A 21,661-nucleotide genomic window follows, 5' to 3' on the forward strand; every position below is an offset into this window, starting at 1 on the left:
TTAACCCTCTGGGGTCGAAGACCGCGTATACGTGTTTTGACCTGTGGTGTCGTCAAACTGCTGAAATGAACTTAAATTACACTTCCAGTTTTGATTGTACAGATAAGATCAATACATCAATCTAATCTGTTATGTGTCTACTTTTTGTTGTGTACACTCACAACAACAACAAACGTGTGTGCATTTGCAAAATAAGAAAAACAAACAGTGTAGGCATTCGGTCTTTTCTCTCTCCGTGAACTGCTTTTAGAAACGCGTCAGTAAAATGCGCTGAATTCCTGATTCCTTCTTGAAACTCTTCCCTCCTAGTCACATACTGTACCTGTCTGATGGCTCATTATGCAGCTCATTATGCAGGTCTTTGTCTTCTCAGGTGTGACTCACTGCATAGTAATGATAGTTCACGCCTTCCTGCATAAACCAATTTCACTTAAAAAGTGACTTAGAATTTTTAATTTATTGTTTTCTGTGAGCAAGTTAACAAGATGATTCTCACATCATTTTGAAGCAAAAACACTAGACTACCAGATCCAGTTCTCAAAAGTCTTGTGCACAAATGTTCTCCTTGTGTTTCATGGCCTTGTTTCAGTGACTTCAAAATTTTAGTTTTTCACTAACCACGCATAAACGTTTCTTACTCAAAAACACAAACACATACAAACATGCTGCTTAGGTATTATTGTAGCCCAACTTGTGCTGTTTACAGTGTTATCACACTTTAGCCATTCATATGTTTTTAAGATACTGAAAACAACACAAATGTCAGTGCATGTCAAAACTTCCCCAGAGCCCCAAAACACCCTCAGACCCCAGAGGGTTAAGCATTACAGTAATTGAATAATCAAATGTAAAGTAATGCTGCATAGTCGTCTTAGTATAAACAATTCAACTAAATTAATCAATATTAAACTTTTTTGAATATTGCTGTATTTGTTCTTGTATGAATTAAGGTTGTTGAGAAAGAACAAGGGTATGATATTTTGAGGTGCATGATAATTAGTATTGTAGTTTGTAATTAGGACGTATGTTAGTATACATATTTTTATAATATACTTATAATTAGTATAAGTATATGTATATGGTATATATGTGCATGCTTATGGGACAAATTGTGGTTCTGTCTATAAATAAAACAATTAATTTTGAGTTGCACATTCCTTATCTCAGCAGTCTGTGAGTTTGTTTACATGGGCACCAATAATTGGATTATTTTAATGCGATTAAGACAATACTCTGATTAAGAGTCTACCATGTATGTACCATTTTTGATTAATTTAATCAGATTAAGGGCATAATTGAACTTTTGAGAAATCAAATTAAGACATGGAGTATGCCGATTTTAGTCACATTATTGAAGTGCAGTACAGACATGTAAACACCACAATCAAACTATTACTGTCATGTAGGACTTTTCACCATTTTTTTGCGACAGGATACTTCATACACACACGAGTGTTTGACACTATTCTCTGCACCTATCAAGTCAGTAAAAGACAGCAGATACACACTGTAAAATGTGGAGAGTTTTTTTTTTTTTTTTTTTCCATAGTCCATGTGGTATTAAATTCTATTAAAACTACACTCTTCCAGCAGTTCATACTCTCATCCAATACGTTGTTTGTCACGGCGGGCACGAATGAAATGTTCCTGAATGAAAGTGAAAGTGGTAAACTGCAGTTAAAGTCGAGAAATTACAAATGAAACATCCAAAACTACCTGAAACTCCAGAGGAAATGTGGCTAGCGTGGTGACGCAGTGACATTAATCGAATTATATGCTATAACATGTAAAACGGGATCATAAAAGGAACATTCAAAAAGCAACTCATGAAAGCACCTCAAACATATTATTGTCTCTTTCAGATTATAAGGCAAATAATTTGATTACTGATGTCCATGTAAATGTAGTCTGTGTCAGATAATGTTAAAAAAAAAAGTTAAGTAAATCCTGCCCAATATCCTGCACTGAGGTATGAAGGTAATTCAGTTTGATTGCAATGTGTTTTAGATATAATAACTAACACTCATATAAAACCTTATTTCTAAATCAAATTTTAGGGTTTTTAACTCCAATTTGATGAAATTTAGTAATTCACACAATAGCCCCTTTCACACATACAGACCTTTCCGGAAAATTGCCGGCAATTTTCCGGAAAGGTTGTATGTGTGAACGGGTCCTTTTTGAAAATACCGGTAAATTCGTTCTGGCTATTTTCCAGAAAGAGAAGTTGTAACATTACCGGCAATTTGCCGGAATGCTGCGCTGTGTGAATGCAGAATGAAGATTACCGTAATAAGCGCGTGCACGTCTAGAACGTGCTGACGTGAGACATCTGCTTTAGCCAATCACAACAGTCAGACGCATTTACGTCCGCGCGGTTTGTGAGAATAAAAACCTTTGAATATTTTTCCAGACACATTTAGCTGCTAGAAGTGTCAGATCATGTTTATGTTCTTCTTTATGTCAACTGTGTAAATAATCATCGATGAGATGCTTATGATAAGCCGTTGTTTGTTTACCTTCAAGCTTTGCGTGTGCCTGTGAAACAGCCTGTGAGCCCCTGCACACGCACATATTATGAACATCTCGATATGAGAAAGTGATCCTGCGAAAGTTGTTCACAATATTGATCATCCACAGAGTTTGTAATTTAGTCAAATGTTTACAAATACAAGCGCAGCCATTTGAAGCTCATTTGTGGTGAATGATGTCAGAATTTACCGGTATTTTGGAATGGATGTGTGAATGCTCTTTTCCGGAAAATTTCTGTAACGTCCTCGCCTGTGAACAGCGCTTTTTTGAATATACCGGTAAAGTCGTTCCGGACATTTTCCAGATATTTACTGGTATCACTGTGTGAAAGAGGCTAATGACTTTATTTCATGCTGTGACTAGTAGTAAAGAGGAAGAAAAGAATGAAAACTTGAACTGATTCATTAATGCAGCACTTAATACATCAAACATAAAAAGAGAAATCACTGTTAGAGTTGCTTGGTAAAATTGAGATCATTTGAAAGATGAGACAAAATCCAAATCTTCTGTAAGACTTTATTTTGATGGCCCTTATTGCACATTTTGTTGACTAAAAGTTACATTGCAACTACATGCCAATTGATTCTCATTTGAGTATTAGTCGACTGTCTGCTTAATATCTATTGATACTGCTCCTTCAACAGACATTTAACTGCATGTAAGATGCAATGTAACTCAAATTCAACAAAATGCATTAAAGGGACCAGCAAAATAAAGTCATACCAAATCTTCTTTTGATTATTGGACCAGATGTGCTCTGTATAATGTATGTAATGAAAAGAGCATAATATAATGGATAGATAATAATTCTGTATTCATGCATCAACTAAAACATTTACATTTTTCAGATTCAAGAATGCATTGGTTTAAAGATTTCAAATTAAAAGTTCAAATGATGTTCCACTCATGCAGTTATTAAAACAACATGTTAATTGTTTGGTACTCATAATGCACAGAATAAAATGACAGACCTGAATTGAAAGGAACATGATTTAAAATATGCTTAAAATGCTTAATATTTAATATATAACAGTAGTGTCAAAATATAACAAAATTGGATAAAACAACAACAACATATTATGATACAACATATCAATGTTATTTAGTGATTTTTAAACTGCACAGTAATTTTAGTTTAGTTAAGATTTTACTTAAGATTTATTTTTCATTAAATCTTATGATACAGTTTCATAACTGAGCCTTAAATTGTCATTTATAAGGGATTTCTAAAGCATAAAAAGTCCTCACTTTAGATATGGTCACAAAACTGGATGAAGTTAAGTTAATGAAGTATTTATTAAATTACAAGTTAACTATTATTAACTATTATTAACTATTAACTATAATTTATTATTAACTATTATATATTATACTATATGCCTGAATAATAAAATATATAAATGTTAATTTGAATAGATTATTAATTATTTGCTAATGCATTCTAAATAATCTTTAAAAACCAACAACTTCTCTCAAATAACTGGTTTGTAAATGTGATACTTAAATGTGATGCTTAAATTAGTAATGAATTAACAAAATATGTAAATACAATCATTATGCACATTATAAATGTTCAAAAGTCAAGAATAGAGCATTTGTATCTGCAATTATAAACTGCTTACTAACATCTGTTAATTTAGAGTTAATGCTTATCAGATAATGAATTCACTATTTGTTAAAGCTTAATAAATAATTCATAGTGTAGTTATTATACAGTGTTACCGCTTAATGTTTATTTCATGCTTAGTAAAGGGTAGTAAAGAGGGAGGAAAGAACAAAAACTTGAACTGATTAATTAATTCAGTGATCTTTTAATACATAAAACATAAAAACAGAATTGACTCTTAGAATTGTGTGGTAAAATGGACATAATTTGAAAGATTTTGATTGTTGGACCAGATGTGCTCCTATAATGATAATGTAATGAAAAGAACATAATATAATGTATATATAATACAGTATTCATGCATCAACTAAAACGGATACATTTTTCAGATTAAAGAATATAATTAAAGATGTATATATATATATATATATATATATATATATATATATATATATATATATATATATATATATATATATATATATATATATATATATATATATATATATATATATCCCTGTATTGAAAGTAACATGCTTTAAAATAGTGCCTATAATTTTACCATGAATCTGTTTTACAAGGGTAAAAAGAATACTTTTTCAAAAAAAATATTTGTTCAGTCTTTTCAGACAGGATTTGTTTTATACACCAGACAGAAGTATTGATTCTCTAAAGGCTGCAATCAATACATGATTGAAGGTCGTCTCAATAATAGCTAGAAAGATGCAAAAAACACAAAAGCTGCAGCAGAAATCAAAAATACCTGAAGTTCTGGAACTTCTAACTAGTTTTGAATGCACTTAAAGTGAAGGAAAGAAGATTTTCTGTTTTAAATTGAGCGTCACCTCCATCATAGAGGGCGTCCGTGTCTGTGCACTCGGGGAGAGCATTTCAAATTCTAGACAAAGTAGGAAGAGTGTCTGAAAGAAAGACACAGATGCTGTATAAATTGCCTGCTGGAGTGGTCTGAATGTACAGGAGGCATGTACGCTTGGCAAGACTGGAACGTCATCTATGATCTTCCGCAGAATAATTGAACAGCCTCTGCGGAGAATTGTATGACCTGAACTCAGTTCACTGCCACAGAAACGCAACAGAAATATGCCGAGTCTGTGGATGGAAAGAATATTTGCGTATTACGATTCAAAAGACTTTATTTATTTATGTGCATGAACTACAGGATTTTTTTTTTGCACTGTCATTTATACACTGCACAAAATTAAACTAATGTTCTAAATTTTTTTTTGCCTGATTATTAAATGGTTAAACAGACCTTATAGATAAGCAGTTATTTTAGACTTACATCTTATAAAAGACTATATATATATATATATATATATATATATATATATATATATATATATATATATATTAGTGGTGGCCCGTTATCAGCATGCTGCGTTTACTTAGGCCTCTTATCGGGCGATTTAAAAAAAAAAATATCGCTGTTAATCTATTCTCGAAGTTGGGTCGGGAGCTGGGTTTGTTCTACGCAAGCTATGATGACTTTCACCTTGATATTTTAGCGCTGATATATATCTGGCCGAATTGCACTGTAGGTGGCGTGAACAAGTCTTTGAACCTGTGTGTATTCCTACTGTAAAATTACCACATCAAAAATGACGTGCTAAAATGGATGCAGTTTACTAGAGTGAATCTGATTAATGTTAGCTCCTCATTTAACTATCAGGCACCTGTTGAGTTTATGCGTTCAAGTAAAACATAAACACGTAAAATGGATCGGGTGCTTTTTTAAAATGAATGATGGTGAATGAAAGTCAAACCGGCGAGCCATCTGACAAAAAAGTGCCCTTCTGAATCAAATCAGCAGGATGCCCTTTTGGATCTTTCACTTACTTCGAAGACAATACTGACTATGCTTACATGGACATCTGTAGTTAGCTATTTGCCTTAAAAGACAATGATATAATTAAGGTGTTTACATGAACTGCTTTCATGTAAGAGTTTCCAGTAATTTTGGATGACTTTAATTGCAGTTTGGCAGTTTCAAATTCACTTATAATCATTTTATTCATGCCCCTGTGACAAACCAGGGTATTGGATGCATATAAGGAGTAAGGACTGGCGAGAGTGTTATGGAAATTTATAACGCACGCCAAATGGAAAGAAAAAACTTCTGCATTTCACGATATGTGAGTGTAAGTGTGCGTGTGCGGTCCTTTACCGACAGCTTTGTGTGTGGGTCTTGTCGGAAAATATGCAGAAAAGTCCTACATGACTGTAATAGTTTGTTTGCGGTGTTCACTTCAATAATGCCACTAATATATGCATACTCCACGTCATAATATCATTTCTGTTTAGTTCAGTTATTACTTTAGTCAGATTAAGATAATCCAAAATCGCTGTTTCGTGCTTATGTAGGCCGACAGTTCAAAATTCACGTTTAACTGAAAAAACAGTTAGTATACACTAGTACATCTCATTGAACATCAACAATTATCATAGCAGAACAGTTTCTCAAGCAGTTTGTGACGCATTTTGGAAACAGGAGATGAGTCCCTGGTCTAATGCGCCATCTGGCTTGAGAAACCCGTTCTCAAAGACTTACTTTTAGTCATTATTTGGGTAGCACACACATTCTGAATGCCTGTGGTAGAATTCAAATGAGCCATTTTAATCTAGATTAATCTTTTAAAATGAATTCCAAGATTGCAGTGAGATTAATCTAGATTTTAAAAATGTATCTATACCAACCTATAAATATATATAAACAATTTTATTTAGAAATTGAATATTGTGGGGGTGTCACGGTGGCGCAGTGGGTAGCACGATCACCCTATAGCAAGAAGGTCACTGGTTCGAGCATCGGCTGGGCCAGCTGGCATTTCTGTGTGGAGTTTGCATGTTCTTCCTGTGTTTGCATGGATTTCCTCCGGGTGCTCCGGTATAGGTGGTGGTATAGGTGAATTAGGTGAAATAAATTGGCCGTGTGTGTTTCCCATTGGTTGTATGCAGCTGCAAGGGCATCCGCTACGTAAAACATATGCTTTATAAGTTGGCGGTTCATTCCGCTGTGTCGACCCCAGATTAATAAAGAAACTAAGCTGAAAAGAAAATGAATGAATGAATGAATGTAATATTGTGACGATATGTACATATTATTTATTCCTGTGTGACTACAACAGAATATAGTCACAAATAATATCTGAATAATATCATCCTATTCATCATTTATTGTCTACTATGTGTCTGATTTGGTGCTCATAAAAAGATTTTTTTTTTTTTTATCGTTGTTGAAATGGATTAGTCTTATTAATATTGGAGACTATAAGATAAAACTGCTAAAACTCCAGGTTTGCTTCTAAAATAAATGTTTAACTATAAGATTACAAAAGTACTGAAGGCATTCTAGAATCCAATACTCAGTAGTCATCGATCTCTCTTATCTTTCCAGCATCTCATATTGATCAGTGTTTAAAAATGTATATCGTAAGTGTTTCTTAAATCTACTTTTTTTCTTTATTTCTCCACCTGTTATGTTAGATCTGTGTTCAGTGGCTCGGCCAGTGCTTCTGGAACTACCTGGACTGGCCTGAGATCTGTCAGTATGTGACCACCTGCGTCATTATGGGACCCGATTACCAGGTGTACATGTGCGTCTCTGCTCTCCGTCACCTACAGCAGGACATCCTACAGCACACACAGACACAAGACCTCCAGGTCTTCCTCAAGGTGCAGTATAACCTTTTAACTGTGCGTTTACATAAGCCGATTATGCTTTAAAGGATAGAGAAATGAAAATAAAATGACTTACTATTTTCTCACTCTCATGTGGTTCCAAACCTATATGTGTTTCTTTATCAGGTTGTCCACGAGGTCTTAAAAGGTCTTAAATTTTAAAAACAAAATGTCTTAAATTCACCAAAGTATTGTTTTGTTTGTCTTAAATAATTTTTAACAGGTCTCATTATAACAGGTCTCACCCAGTAATCCAACACATCCAATCAACAATAATGCCAAACTTTTTGCAAATCTCTATTTATAACTAAAATTATAACAGTTTGTTGTGCATACATTTAGTTTACTACATTTTTTAAAGAGTTTTTTTTAAGTTTTGTGGAAAAATAGTGTGTATGTAACTTGGGTCTGCTTGTTTTGACACATCATTTAAAATATGTGACTTAGAAATAATTGATTGCAATGACTTTTTGATAGGGCAAGAATTTTATTTTTTTTTTCTTATGGGAAAAAAATCTCTTATGTTTTGCCAGGGGTCTTAAAAAGTCTTAAAATGTCTTATATTTCAAAAACAAAATTTTAGGCCTTTAAAAGCCCTAAATTCACTGAAATATTGTGTTGTATGCCCTCTGTCCAAGTAAAGCTACCCAATCGGGTCAACATCCATCCATTCTCCAACAATCCATCTTAGTAAAATCAGGGAAAGTAAACTAAAAATCAATTACACGGTTGCTTGTGATAATAACAGAGCAATATATGTCTTTACAATATCTTCCATTCATACATTATTTACAGAAGGGGGAGCAGAAATAATATTTATAAATAGGTATGAAACTTAAGGTTTTATTACAGAAACACATTAGGTTGAATAGAAGTTATACTCAATTAATTTGGACCAAAAGCCGCCAAATATATATTTTGATTAGTAATGTAATTGTCTCCACATTAAAAATATTCTTTTAACAATGTTACACTTACCTTTAAAAAAAGAAATAGTGTGTTGACAACTAGTGTATACTTATAAGTGTATACTTACAAAAAGTGTATACAACTAGAGTTTTCTTGTTTTGACACATTTATGTATGTTGCTAAGATTTTTTTTTTTTTTATTTTATTTTTTTGTGGCAAACCAGGCAATTAGAAATAATTTTTAGCCCTGTATAAGTGTAACATTTTATTTATAATAGCTTTAAAAAGGTCTTAAAAAGTCTTTAAATTGACATGATAAAACATGCAGGAACCCTGTTAGCCCTATATAAGTCTGAAATTTCATTATTGATGGTCTTAAAAAAAGTCTTACAAAGTTTAAAATTTGATTTGGTGAAATCTGCAGAAACCCTGTTTATTTTGTTAAACACAAAATATATTTTGAAGAAAGCTGAAAACTTGTAACTATTGACTTCCTTACTAGGGAAAAACAAATACTATGGAAGTCAATGGTTACAGGTTTCCAGGTTTCTTAAAAAATATCTTTTTTATTTAACAAAAGAATGAAACTCATAAAGGTTCAGGGTGGATAAATGATGATTACATCTGCTATTTTGCATGAATATCCCTTTAATAAGCTGATATGTGTAATGCCATGTAAACGCATTACCCCTATTTATTTTATTATTAAAGGTAAAAGATGGTTAAAATGCTTTTTTTTTTTTTTTTTTTTTTTTTTTTACACAATACCCATTATCGCATTGCATGTAAACAAGTTTATCAGCATTCTAGCAGTTTATTAATGTACTCATGTCTGATTGCACATGCAAGGTACTTGTTGAACACAGATTTCATTTCTATCAATATTCGTGAGTTCTATCAAAATTACCTTCTTCCAAGAGTGTCTACTGCGGACATGTATCCAGTTTAAGCAGGCACTTCTAGACAGGGGCAGCAGTTATATTTCATGCACCGAATAATCGATTAATAAAATTTGCTACATTCACAAATACTGTAAAAAAGTGATAACACACATACAATACAACAGCACAGCTTCTGACAGACTCCCCTCAAAATTTTCGAGCTACTGATGCTGATGTTTGGGCTGTGACATTAGCTTTCAATGAGTGCGTTTACATGGGCATCAATAATCACATTTTAATACGATTAAGACAATACTCTTATTAAGAGTCTACTTTGTAAGCAGTAATTTATTCATTTAAAAAAAAAAATACCTTTATCCGACTAAAGTCATACTCAGACTAAACAGAAATCAGATTAAGACATGTGGAGGAGTATGCCTATTTTAGCTGCATTATTGAAGTGCAGCACAGACATGTAAACACTGCATTCAAACTAATTCCGTCGTTTAAGATTTTTTGCCGCGTTTTGCAAAAGGCCTGTCTATACACACACCTCTGTTTGACACTATTCTCTGCACCTACCGAGTCAATGAAGGACCACAGACACCGGCACCTTGAGGGTTTTTTGCAGAGTTTTTTTCCACCCTAAGGCGTAGAGTATCAAATTCCATTAAAACAACACTCTTCCAGGAGTTCATTGCTACCAATATCTCGTTGGTCTCGGAGGCATGCATGAAATGTTTCTGAATAAAAGTGAAACTGCAGTTAAAGTCGATGAATTAAATATGAAATACCTGAAATTTAATCAAACTTCAGAGGAAATGTGGATAGCGTGTTGACGCAATGACGTTAATCAAATTGAAACATTCAAAAAACAACTCATGTAAACATGTAAAGCACATTATTCTATTATTCAGATTAAGGCAAATAATTTGATTACTGATGGCCATGTAAAGGTAGTCGGTATGAAATCTGGCAAAGCTTAGAATCTCATGGTTTTTGCATAACAGGTTTACTGATTTGCATGCAAACACATAAAAAACTACTTTCTGAAATAATCTAATATTGGATAATTTTGTGCATGTATAAAAAACATTGAGTTATAATTTACTCATCTTCATGTTGTTTTAAAACTGCAACACTGAGAGGAGTTAAGTTGTAATGTTCAGCCTCAAAATGAGTTTAGCTGAATGTTCACATTATTCTTTTCTGTGTGATAAAAGTGAATAGGGATCTGGGACTAGAATGGTCTAAAAAGACAAAACATCATCATAAAAAGCATGTTCCTCAGACTTTCGAAAGACCACAAGGGTGAGCAAATAATGACAGAATATTTATTTTGGGCTGAACTAGTGCTTTAATGTAAGAACATATCGAGGCCGTGTTGTTTTAAGGGAGTGTGGAGGTTTCCAGTGAGCATGGCTGTTGTAAATCAGATTACGCTCTTGTCCTTGTTTCACCCTTAAAAGTTCTAAACTTTTTAGTGTTTGTGTGTGCGCACGCCAACGTTCACAGTGTACCCTGTAGAACAGAGAAACCACTTCTGACAATTCCTGAAAAATTTTTGAGGATTGGTGCATATCCAGGATTGCAAAACGTATCTGTATTTCATCTAAATTAAAGATAGCGATGGAAATTGCTCGTAACAATCCTTCCCGATTTCAATCAGAAGCTGAATGCCAGAGTAAATGTACAATGAATCCATTTTGGTGGATTCCAAACGTAGCAGAAATCAAACTACGCTAAAGTCATTCTTTGTTTGCAGGATTTCAAAAGCAATTGTCTGTCACCAGCACCGAACACTTTGAAAACCATGACAAAGTCTGGCTAGTCAGTTCAAAGCATCCTGCAAAAACGGGCCTTTTTTTCTCCTTGGTTTTTATCAGCAACAAAAGGCAATGGAATAGTTTTAATGTGTTTAGATAATGGGTACTTGTAATTAAAATGTCATTTTCGTTTTAAACACAGCCGCGTGCATCCATTTTCTGATTTTGAATGGCTTTGTAGAGCAGACGACTTTTCTTTAGCTCTAGGGAAACATCTGGAGTTTTCACACTGGTTGCAATCGTTCTTCTTAATGGTTTTGTGGTTTTGTGTTATAGTTGTTCTGCTGTTATCAGCGTTGTACAGATTCAAATAATGTTCCACATAAAAATAAATAAATAAATTCATCATTTACTCACCTTCATGTCATTTCCAACCTGTATGCCTTTTACAGCACATTTAAAAACGACATACTTTTGAAGAATCTCTAAGCTGCTCCAATCTGCAAGTCAACATACAACATCAGCTTAAAATGTATTATTATAACTTCCATTATTCTAATGACATTTACAAATAATAACTTCACTTCTAGTTGATCATTTGGAAAAGTGGCAGAAGGTAGATTTTTTTAATGAATAATCTGTTGAACTGGATCCCAATTACCACAAATACTGCAGAAGACCTATTGGAACCTGCATGGACCCAAGATTCAAATAGAAATCAGTCAAGTTTGGTCAAGGAAAATCACATCAGGTGTGCACACAAGTAATCATCCCCTCATTTGGTATTCACCTGCTTTTTTTTTGCTCGTGCGAACACTATTTTTTGTCAGTCATGCTGCTTCTTTATTCTAAGATCACATTTGCATGCACATTGGGTCATCCTTATTGTTGAACCCTGCTTTTACGAAAACTACCATTAAGAATTAATTTCAAACAGCCAAAGTGGCTAGTAGGAGAGGCTTTCTAAACTGCCACTGCTGAAATCTACCCACATTTGGTGGGTGTTAATGTCCAGCCCTGTTAGTCAATAGTATTACTGAAATTACTTTAAAAACCAAATAAATAAAAATGTACACACACTTACACAAGTAAATAAATACACTCAATGATGGGCTAAAAATCTACTGATTTCTGCAAGCGCAGATTCCGTGTTTTCCTACTCATTACTAACCAAAGCAGCAAATTAGTTTTCATGATTCGTATCTTTTCTGTTTTTATTATCTGAATCTATTCTATTGCAATAGGCTCCGTCTTTAAATTTATGACAATATCTAGCATCCATCAGCAGGGCATAAAATTGGTTATCGCTCATTTTATAATGGACTTGTCCATTCATTAGTTGTTTTGTTTGCTTTTAAAGCATCGTGTGTATCTGTTTTGTTTGTCATTTCCAAAACCAACTGCTGTGGTCTGCAGTTATAACACAAAACTGCTTACACTGCAGCCATATTTTATTTAATGCAGCAAACTCATAAAGGTTTATTATCCTTTCTCTCATTTTCATCCATTCACCACGGACCGAAGTGTCCTTTTGTAACCGGAGGCATAGCTTCAGGACTTGCATCGGCTGACTCATCGTAAACAAAATGTAATTCATTTGGCTTTGTCTAAACAATATTATTTATCCCCAGCTAAATGTCAGAGTGTATTAGACGGCGCGCTGTTTTGTTTACTATAAGAACGTGTAGCCGTGCCACAAACAGTGTCTGCATATGAATGTTACATTAGTTTCATTAATGTTACTACAGGCACAGAGATTTGCCATAATGTTTATAAAGTTGTAAAATCTTGCATGATTTCATGTAGCAGAACACAATCTTCTCTCACTTTGGCCTTTCTTTGTGCAGCATAATCAGGATCTGCTCAGACTGGAATAAGAGTATCAAACTCTCATTGAAATGAATTGGCTGCAATCTATTTTAAAGCTGTCATAAGCCCGTTCTACCTCCTTTTGCGCAAACCGGCTCTCTCAAGCACTGCTCATCAAATCTCTTGCTTCTTTTACCCGCTTGCAGGAGGAACCAATCCAAGGCTTCAGAGTGAGTAATTACCTGGAGTACATGGAGGGGCTGGAGCGCAGCTACAGATCCATGGTGCTCTCGGACATGAGGAGCATCTTACCGAGGAGCAGCTAGAAGGAAATACACCACTGAAGAACAGCAGGGACTGAAAGTGCTTGTGGTACAGAATGAGACTGAAGATTGAACTAAGGTTGTTTTGTAACACAACATGATCGATGTGCGAAGAGGCTGCTGATCCGTTGAACACCCTGTGTATTTCCATTTGCTTTCTTTCTCTTTGGTTTTCTGAATCTTATTCCATACTCGAGTATTCTCACTCAGGGGACCATAAATATAAGGCAAACTCTTTAGAGCCATATCACCTCTCAGTGTCTGGCAAGCCATTTTAACATTTAGTCTATATATGCTAGTGTCTATTTTCATGTTACTATTACTTATTTATATGCACTTGTATTACGACGTATGTGCATGTATATTACTTACAATAATGTGTCTTCCATTACTTATTAGTGCTTCATTTAATTACTAGTGCTAATTCTTTAGGTATTAGTAACTTTTTAAAAGACCATTCGTTAGATACTAGTCCCTATTTAATACACATATATATTTTAGGTAGTAGTACTTCTAGATAATAATGACTTAATACTACTATCAAAAGTTACATTTTTGCTATTGACTTCCTCAGGGATTTGCTACCGACATCTGATGTTCAGTTTTGACTAGTACTGAATGTATTATATTTGCGACTGGTTCAAATATTTTAGACCTTAGTATCTATTCATATGATACTAGAACTTATTTATTAGATACTGTATTTGTGTATTTTTACTATTACAAGTAACAGTTCTTACCAGTTGGAGCCCCGGCTAGGTCAGCTGGCATTTCTGTGTAGATTTTACATGTTCTCCCCATGTTCACAAGGGTTTTTTCTGGATGCTCCGGGTTCCCCCACAATCCAAAGACATCCGGTATAAGTAAACTGAGAAAGCTAAGTTGGCCGTTGTGTATGTGTGTAAATGCAAAAGTGTATGGGTGTTTCCCAGTGTTGGGTTGTGGCTGGAAGGGCATCTGCTGCATAAAACATGCAGGATAAGTTGGCAGTTACTTTCATTGAGGTGACCCCTAATAAAGGGACTAAGCCAAAAATTAATGAATGAATGAGTTCGGATCTTGGCTTATCCTAGCAGTTTTTTTTTTTTTTTTTTTGTCCTCAGTGTTCAACTAAAGTTTTATTAGTAAAAAAATAAGAATAAAAAAATCTAAAATGAAATAGCAAAAGTATTTAATGAAGTAGTATCTATCTACTGAATAAGTATCATTATCCCTTTAATAGATGTCTAATTAATAAGTACTAGTATCTAATAAATAAGAACTAGTCTAATGCATGAACACAAACATCTAATAAATAAGAACTATTATCTATTAGATGCAGTAAATGCTAATACCCTTCAAAAAGATACAAGCATCTAAAGATTAAGCACTGGTACTTGGATAAGTACTAGCTTTAATGGGGGAAAAATTACTTGTACGATTTTTAGATGATATGTTTATATGGCTTGCAGTACTCTATGGCAGAGGTTCTCAAAGTGGGGGTCAGGACCCCCCGAGGGGTCGCGGGACAATGAAGGGGGGTCGCCTGGTGATTTTCAAAAATCAATTAATTTTTATTAAACCTTAAGACTTACTGTATTTTATCAATAACCTACTGAAGAGAAAAAAATACTATGAACTGTATAGTTACTGTATAGTTACTATAGTAGCTTATAGTTACTAGTTCTATTGGATTGCGACTTCTTGGGTAATTACATTATACTAAAGACACAGCAGTACTGTCAGATGCAGCAGATTTTGTAACACCAGGTTAAACTTTCTAGCCCATTTACAGCACTGACATACATAAAAAAACAAAGAATAGACTTGGGTCTATTGGTGTGTGTGCGCGTCATTGGATACAAGGTTTCTGTATTTATAACCACCACCTCAGAGAATATTGGGGGTCACGAGTCACTGGCATTGTCATTTTGGGGGTCGCGGGCTGAAAAGTTTGGGAACCCCTGCTCTATGGGATATGTAAAGCATTTCAAACAAGTAACTGTGTTGAATCGGTCAATGCAATGTGAAAACATTTTGCAAAGCTTTTTACGTTAGGAATATTTAACTAGATGGATTTTAATATACAGACAAAGAACAATGTGATTCCTTTTGTGCAATTATGATTTTACCAAAAGGAAACAAGACTTACATTTTCTATTAATCGTTTCCTTCAACAATGAACTGACAGTGTATGTGATTTTTGGATCTGTAGTGCTACCCGACTATCTGACATAAACTGATGACAGCAATCTGGGCTTATATTGTACTATCTGTCAAGGATAAATTGAAAAAGACTGAAGAAAAACGGTTTCCACCACACTTAGGGTGCATTTATCTTTACTTTTGTTCGTTGCTGTATTTTTACAAGTAAAACACAAACAATGCCTCTGAAATTCACATTACTGGGCATTTCAAAAAATGGTTGGAAGACTTCACAATGGTGATTTAGATTCACAAATTCACTTTTGACCAACAGAAAGCAGTGACCATGACTTTTGTGCATTTTGTACATCTCTACACTTGACGGATCGTGTTCTGTGTGTTACATGACCAAAAATACTAATTTGATCAAGGTTTCCAACCCCTGATGTACCCCACTTTATTAGGTACACCTGTCCAACTCCTGGTTAACACAAATCCCCCAGTTACGTGGAAGCAACTCAATGCGTTTAGGCATGTAGACATGGTCAAGACGATCTGCTGCAGTTCAAACTGAGTATAAAAATGGGGAAGAAAGGTAATTTAAGTGACTTTGAATGTGGCAATGTTGTTAGTGCCAGACAGGCTGATCTGGTTATTTCAGAAACTGCTGATCAACTGGGATTTTCATGCACAAACATCTCTAGGGTTTACAGAAAATGGTCTGAAAAAGAGAACATATGCAGTGAGCGGCAGTTCTGTGGGCGTTAATGCACTAACTCAAATAACCACTTGTCACAACCGAGGTATGCAGAAGAACGTCTCTGAATGCACAACACATCCAACCTTAAGACGGATGGGCTACAGCAGCAGAAGACCACACCAGATGCCACTCCTGTCAGCTAAGAATAGGAAACTGAGCCTATAGTTGGCACCAAAAGTGGACAATAGAAGATTGGAAAAAAGTTGCCTGGTTTGATCAGTCTCAGTTTCTGCTACGACATTTGGATGGTAGAGTCAGAATTTGGTGTCAACAACAAGAAAGCATGGATCCATCCTGCCTTGTATCAACGGTTTAGGCTGGTGGTGGTGGTGTAATGTTGTGGGGGATTGTTTCTTGGCACACTTTAGGCTCATTAGTTCCAATTGAGCATCGTGTCAACGCCACAGCCTTCATGAGTATTGTTGCTGATCATGTCCATTCTTTTATGACCACAGTGTACCCATCTTCTGATGTCTATCATATCATAAGGTGCGAATCATCTCAGACTGGTTTCTTGAACATGACAGTGAGTTCACTGTGCTCAAATGGCCTCCACAGTAACCGGAACTCAATCCAAAAGAGCACCTTTGGGATGTGGTGGAACAAGAGATTTCCATCATGGATGTGCAGCCAACAAATGTGCAGCAACTGCGTGTTGCTATTATGTCAATATAGACCCCAAAATCTTTGTGGAATATTTCCTTCCTTGTTATATATATATATTATATATATTATATATATATATATATATATATATATATATATATATATATATATATATATATATAATATATTATATATAATATATCTTGTTGAATCTAAGGCAGAAAGGATTAAGGCAGTTCTGAAGGCAAAAGGGGTCCAACTCAGTACTAGTAAGGTGTACCTAATAAAGTGGTCGGTGAGTGTAAGTTCACAAATCATCTGCCAACATTAGCCCACATAACATCAGTAAACATGAAAAATGCATCGGTTTTCATGCTTGATTGCTGTCTTGATGGACAATCAAGTATGTGATCTAACATGTCAACACTTGTGTATGTGATGACTCACAGGCCGTTGACTCAGTCGTGTTGTTTAGTGCAGTTTTTTTCCTTTTTTTTTTCTTTCTAAATGCATACATAAACATCTGCAGTCTTTTATTTCCATCCTAAGGAAGTCGTGTATATATATATCGAGCCTGCAACACGTTGACAGGCCGTCATTAGCACATAGATGCAATCTCTCACCCTCGCCATCTGTAACTCACACAGTGAATAATGAATTAGATCATTAGAGAGGTGTCTTTCTCCTTCACAACAACTGCTAAATATTGCATACTGTTTACCCAGTAGGAGGCAGAAGCAGTTATCATCGTAAAAAGTTCCGTATCGGTGCATATTTTTTTACTTCGATTTTTCTGCTGCACTTTAAAACACTTCTCTGTATGTTGCTCATTTAATAATACTATAAAATCAGTTGTGGATCTTCAGTTGATTTCATCTCTGTGTAATTATAACGAGGCGTACGCATTAATCAGGTTAATGATTTAATGACTGATTGTTGGCCAACAGTCATCTAGTGTGTCTTGTTTTGGCATGTTATGAATCGACAATGCAAGTCTTTTGTGTCGTGGATGTTGATGATCTATCTGCGGACCGAAATTGTTGGCTAATTAGAAAAGACTAATTATGGGTAATTAAACTGATTAACTGATAATTAGGATCTATCTGTCTCTGCGTTAGGCTTGAGGAGTTGCGTTAGCTTGTTTTTCTCTGGTAAATAAGCTTTATTATTCTTCTTCACATTAATTATCTCTGTTATGACTGCCAAATTCCACTTTCTGAAGAATCGGCTTGATAAATGGGCAGATTGTATTTGAAAGCAAGCATCGCTTTCCTTTACTTATTCTGAAGGGCACTTGAAATGAGTAATCTGATGGATACAGGACCACTCAGATCAAGAACGATAACTAAAGTTAATCATTCAATCTGTGTGAGAAATGGAACGTCTAAATTATAGCTGCAATAGTAACAACACAGTGGAGTGGTATTGTTGGACTCTCAGATTTAATTTTCCTAGATGATGAGCAATGAAAACATTGACTTTTAAAACAAGCACTTAAAACTGCAGTGTGCACTTGTAATAAGCAGATCATTGTGTATTGGTGTGGCCACTAATACACTGTAGTTATCATTATAGAGACTGTATATTCTCTTTATAGTTACTGCTTGTGGTGAGAACAGGACATTTGTCTAAATGGCAGTTCGGCTCAAGCTACGTGAAGATATACATCATGGGTTTTTAATACTTTAATCAAAAGTGTTGTGAGAAACCAGTCAGTTCTGTTTATGGTTTTTGGATGTCCTTTCAGTCATGCAGATTGAGATAGTATCTTATTAAAATATGACGGCAAAGCAGTGGCGCAGTAGGTAGTGCTGTCGCCCCACAGCAAGAAGGTCGCTGAGTTGCTGGTTCGAGCCTCGGATCAGTTGGCATTTCTGTGTGGAGTTTGCATGTTCTCCCTGGATTTGCCTGGGTTTTTTCTGGGTGCTCCGGTTTCCCCCACAGTCCAAAGACATGTGGTACAGGTGATTTGGGTAGGCTAAATTGTCTGTAGTGTGTGTGTGAATGTGTGTGTGGATGTTTCCCAAAAATGGGTTGCGGCTGGAAGGAAATCTGATGCATAAAAATTTGCTGGATAAGGTGGCGGTTCATTACGCTGTGGCGACCCCAGATTACTAAAGGGACTGAGCCGACAAGAAGATTTATGAAAGAATGAATGACAGTGTACAGTATATTTACGAGAAAAAGGAGATCCAATATAGTGCAACCCCTTTCCACCTATTTTCTGCAATTGTTTTTGGACTTTTTATTCATTTGGCTATGGGAGAAATGGCTTGGAATAACAAACAGCAGTAAATGGTCAAATTACTTGATCTACAAATATTTGTGTTCATAACTGAACATAAAAAAAAAGTTACAAAAAGGAAATTCCCATTTCCCAGCAGCATATCGAGTTGATGTTTTTTATTTTGCCAAAAATCAATAAAAGTGAATAAGACCAAGGGCCCGTTTCGGAAAGGAGGTTGAGTGAAAACTCAGAGTATGTTAACCCTAAAATGAGTGAAATGAGGTTTTTCGTTTCAAAATGTTTGTCAAGAAAGCAGGGGAAGTCAAGCCTGTTTCTGAAAAAGAGAGGTGCTCTAGTTTTTTTTGTATTGCTCTAGTTCACTAGAATGAAAAGGATTTTTTTTGGGTCTGTTTCAGGTCAAGCTAAGCGGTTGTCCTTTAGCATGTTCAAATGTCAGTCAGTGGATATCTGCTTACAGTGCATTGATAAACATACAGTACAATCAATCGGAGGTTCTTTGAAGAAGGAATCACAAGCATTATCCATCTCCATTAAACTTCAGAATCTCAAGGGGTGAGAGCATGAATCCATTTTCCCTCTGTATCAATTCTAATCTGAACTGATTAGCTTGTGATTAGAATGCATGACTATAATATCTCTCTCTATCTCTCTCTCTATCTCTCTCTCTTTCTCTCTCTCTTTCTCTCTCTCTAACTGAAAGCCCAGCAGCTTCAACGATGGGTCAGTTTCTTTTTACAGCAAATGGTTGAGATGGAAAGAGTCGATTCTTGCTCCTTGTGGAATAGAAGAGGCTTAAGGATCAGGCTCAAACCAAAGAGAGTTAAAAATCTACAGACTTTGTGCGAAAAAGTAAAACTCTTTTATGTTCAAAGTAATCACGGAAGAAAGGAAGCAAGCGGAGAGGAGCCGAGAGGCAGGAGAAGATTACTACACTGGCACAACCCATCCATTCCCTGTCAGAAGAAGCCAATAATTTATAACACACATTACGTATTGTACACACGCTTTCTCAGTCAAGTCGGAGGCCAGCTTTTCATCGCACACCATCAATACCCCCTGTATGAATCCTATCAGTGTTCTGCAGTAGCAACACACTGCGTTTCTTTGGCTCGGTATTTCACAAATTCTCTTTTCGGTGTGATCTAACCCATAATGACACCATCAGCACAATTTCCCCTCAGGCCCACCTAAAGAGACCATCAGGTTAATTGCAAAAAGTCTCATTAGCGTTATCATACAAGCAGCCATTTGAATTACCAGAAACAAAATCCGTAGCAGAGCGCGAAGGGAGACCAATGAATCGAATATGAGAGCTTGTGCAGATAACCCGGCGCAAAAAGCAGCATTATTCTTGAATGTCTCTGTCTCTTCTAACTACAGGAACGGAGATTATGTGCTGATAGTGTTTGAGTGAAGCGATCATGCAGGAGTGTACAGTATTTCAAAACTGAGGAGACGTCAGAGAGGTGAGGTCATTTTATTCTGTCTGCTGTGTGACTGTACTGTGCCGTCTGTCTCCCTCTGTCGAGTTCAAGTTGCTTTATTGGCATGACCTTTTTGTTGCAGTATGGCCAAAGCATTTTAACAATATACAATATGGAATACAATGAACATTTTCAAGGTAACAAAGGATAGTAGGGGGGAAAGTAACACAACTGACAACATCTCTGATATTAATTCTAATTTTCACAATTATAAAGGGTGTAGATCAGGGGTTACCAATCCTGGTCCTGGAGGGCCAATGACCCTACAGTGTTTAGCTCCAACTTGCCTCAACACACCTGCCTGGGTGTTTCAAGTAAAGCTAGTAAGACCTTGATTAGCTGGTTCATGTGTGTTTGATTAGGGTTGGAGCTAAAATCTGCAGGACACCGGCCTTCCAGGAACAAGTTTGATGACCCCTGGTGGAGATTATGCAGAAGTATGTAAATGAGTACATTTTAAATAGAGTAATTTGTAATCTGTAATCTATTAAATTTCCAAAGTAACCTTCCCAACACTGTAAATGAATTTAAAGGGTTAATGGCTCAATGCTAAGGATTTTGTTTCAACTGGCCCTGACGGGACTGTGGTTCAGATTTTTACTTGCCCAACCAAAAACAGAAAAGTTAATAGCTATTTTTAGCCACATATTTTAAATAATGTATCAAAAATAATGTCTGTAAATTTAGATTTTTTTTTTATGTTATTAAATGTATAAGCAAAATTTAAAGAGTTATGGAAACAAAAAGAGCAGTATGGAAAATGTGCAGGTATTTTATTGCAGTTCTAAATGATTTAAAGGGGAAATTAAGCACTCAGTCAAGTTTATCTTATATTGTACATTTGATTCCACTTTATTGAAAATATAATAAACAAACTCGATTAACCATTTAAAAGAAAACCGCATGTTTTACTA

At 35.3% G+C, this 21,661-nt stretch overlaps 1 protein-coding gene and 1 long non-coding RNA gene across 7 annotated transcripts in view; both read left to right on the forward strand.

The window, feature by feature from the left end:
- Positions 1-15,756, forward strand: part of tbc1d32 (TBC1 domain family, member 32) — a 98,998-nt gene extending 83,242 nt beyond the window's left edge. For 4 of the 5 annotated variants that reach the window (XM_087297532.1, XM_087297533.1, XM_087297530.1 and 1 more), the window contains 2 exons: positions 7,643-7,831; positions 13,409-15,756. In XM_087297532.1, coding sequence (XP_087153658.1) covers positions 7,643-7,831; positions 13,409-13,528 — 309 coding nt within the window. In that variant the 3' untranslated portion in view covers positions 13,529-15,756. The remainder of the gene's footprint in view (positions 1-7,642; positions 7,832-13,408) is intronic. The other variant, NM_001100023.1, reaches the window with a different exon arrangement.
- A 1,762-nt stretch (positions 15,757-17,518) lies between these two features.
- Positions 17,519-20,807, forward strand: LOC147839431 (uncharacterized). 2 transcript variants are annotated; one of them, XR_015518835.1, is made up of 3 exons: positions 17,519-19,541; positions 19,586-19,815; positions 19,964-20,807. It is a non-coding gene; the product is annotated as an uncharacterized LOC147839431 (long non-coding RNA). The 2 variants fall into 2 exon arrangements; XR_015518836.1 differs by lacking the exon at positions 17,519-19,541 and having other exon boundaries at positions 19,657-19,815; positions 19,969-20,807.
- Positions 20,808-21,661: the final 854 nt, after the last annotated feature.

The sequence above is a fragment of the Danio rerio genome, chromosome 20 (genome assembly GCF_052040795.2).
Source record: "Danio rerio strain M-AB ecotype USA chromosome 20, GRCz13ab, whole genome shotgun sequence".
In the NCBI taxonomy this organism is placed as follows: Eukaryota; Metazoa; Chordata; class Actinopteri; order Cypriniformes; family Danionidae; genus Danio; species Danio rerio.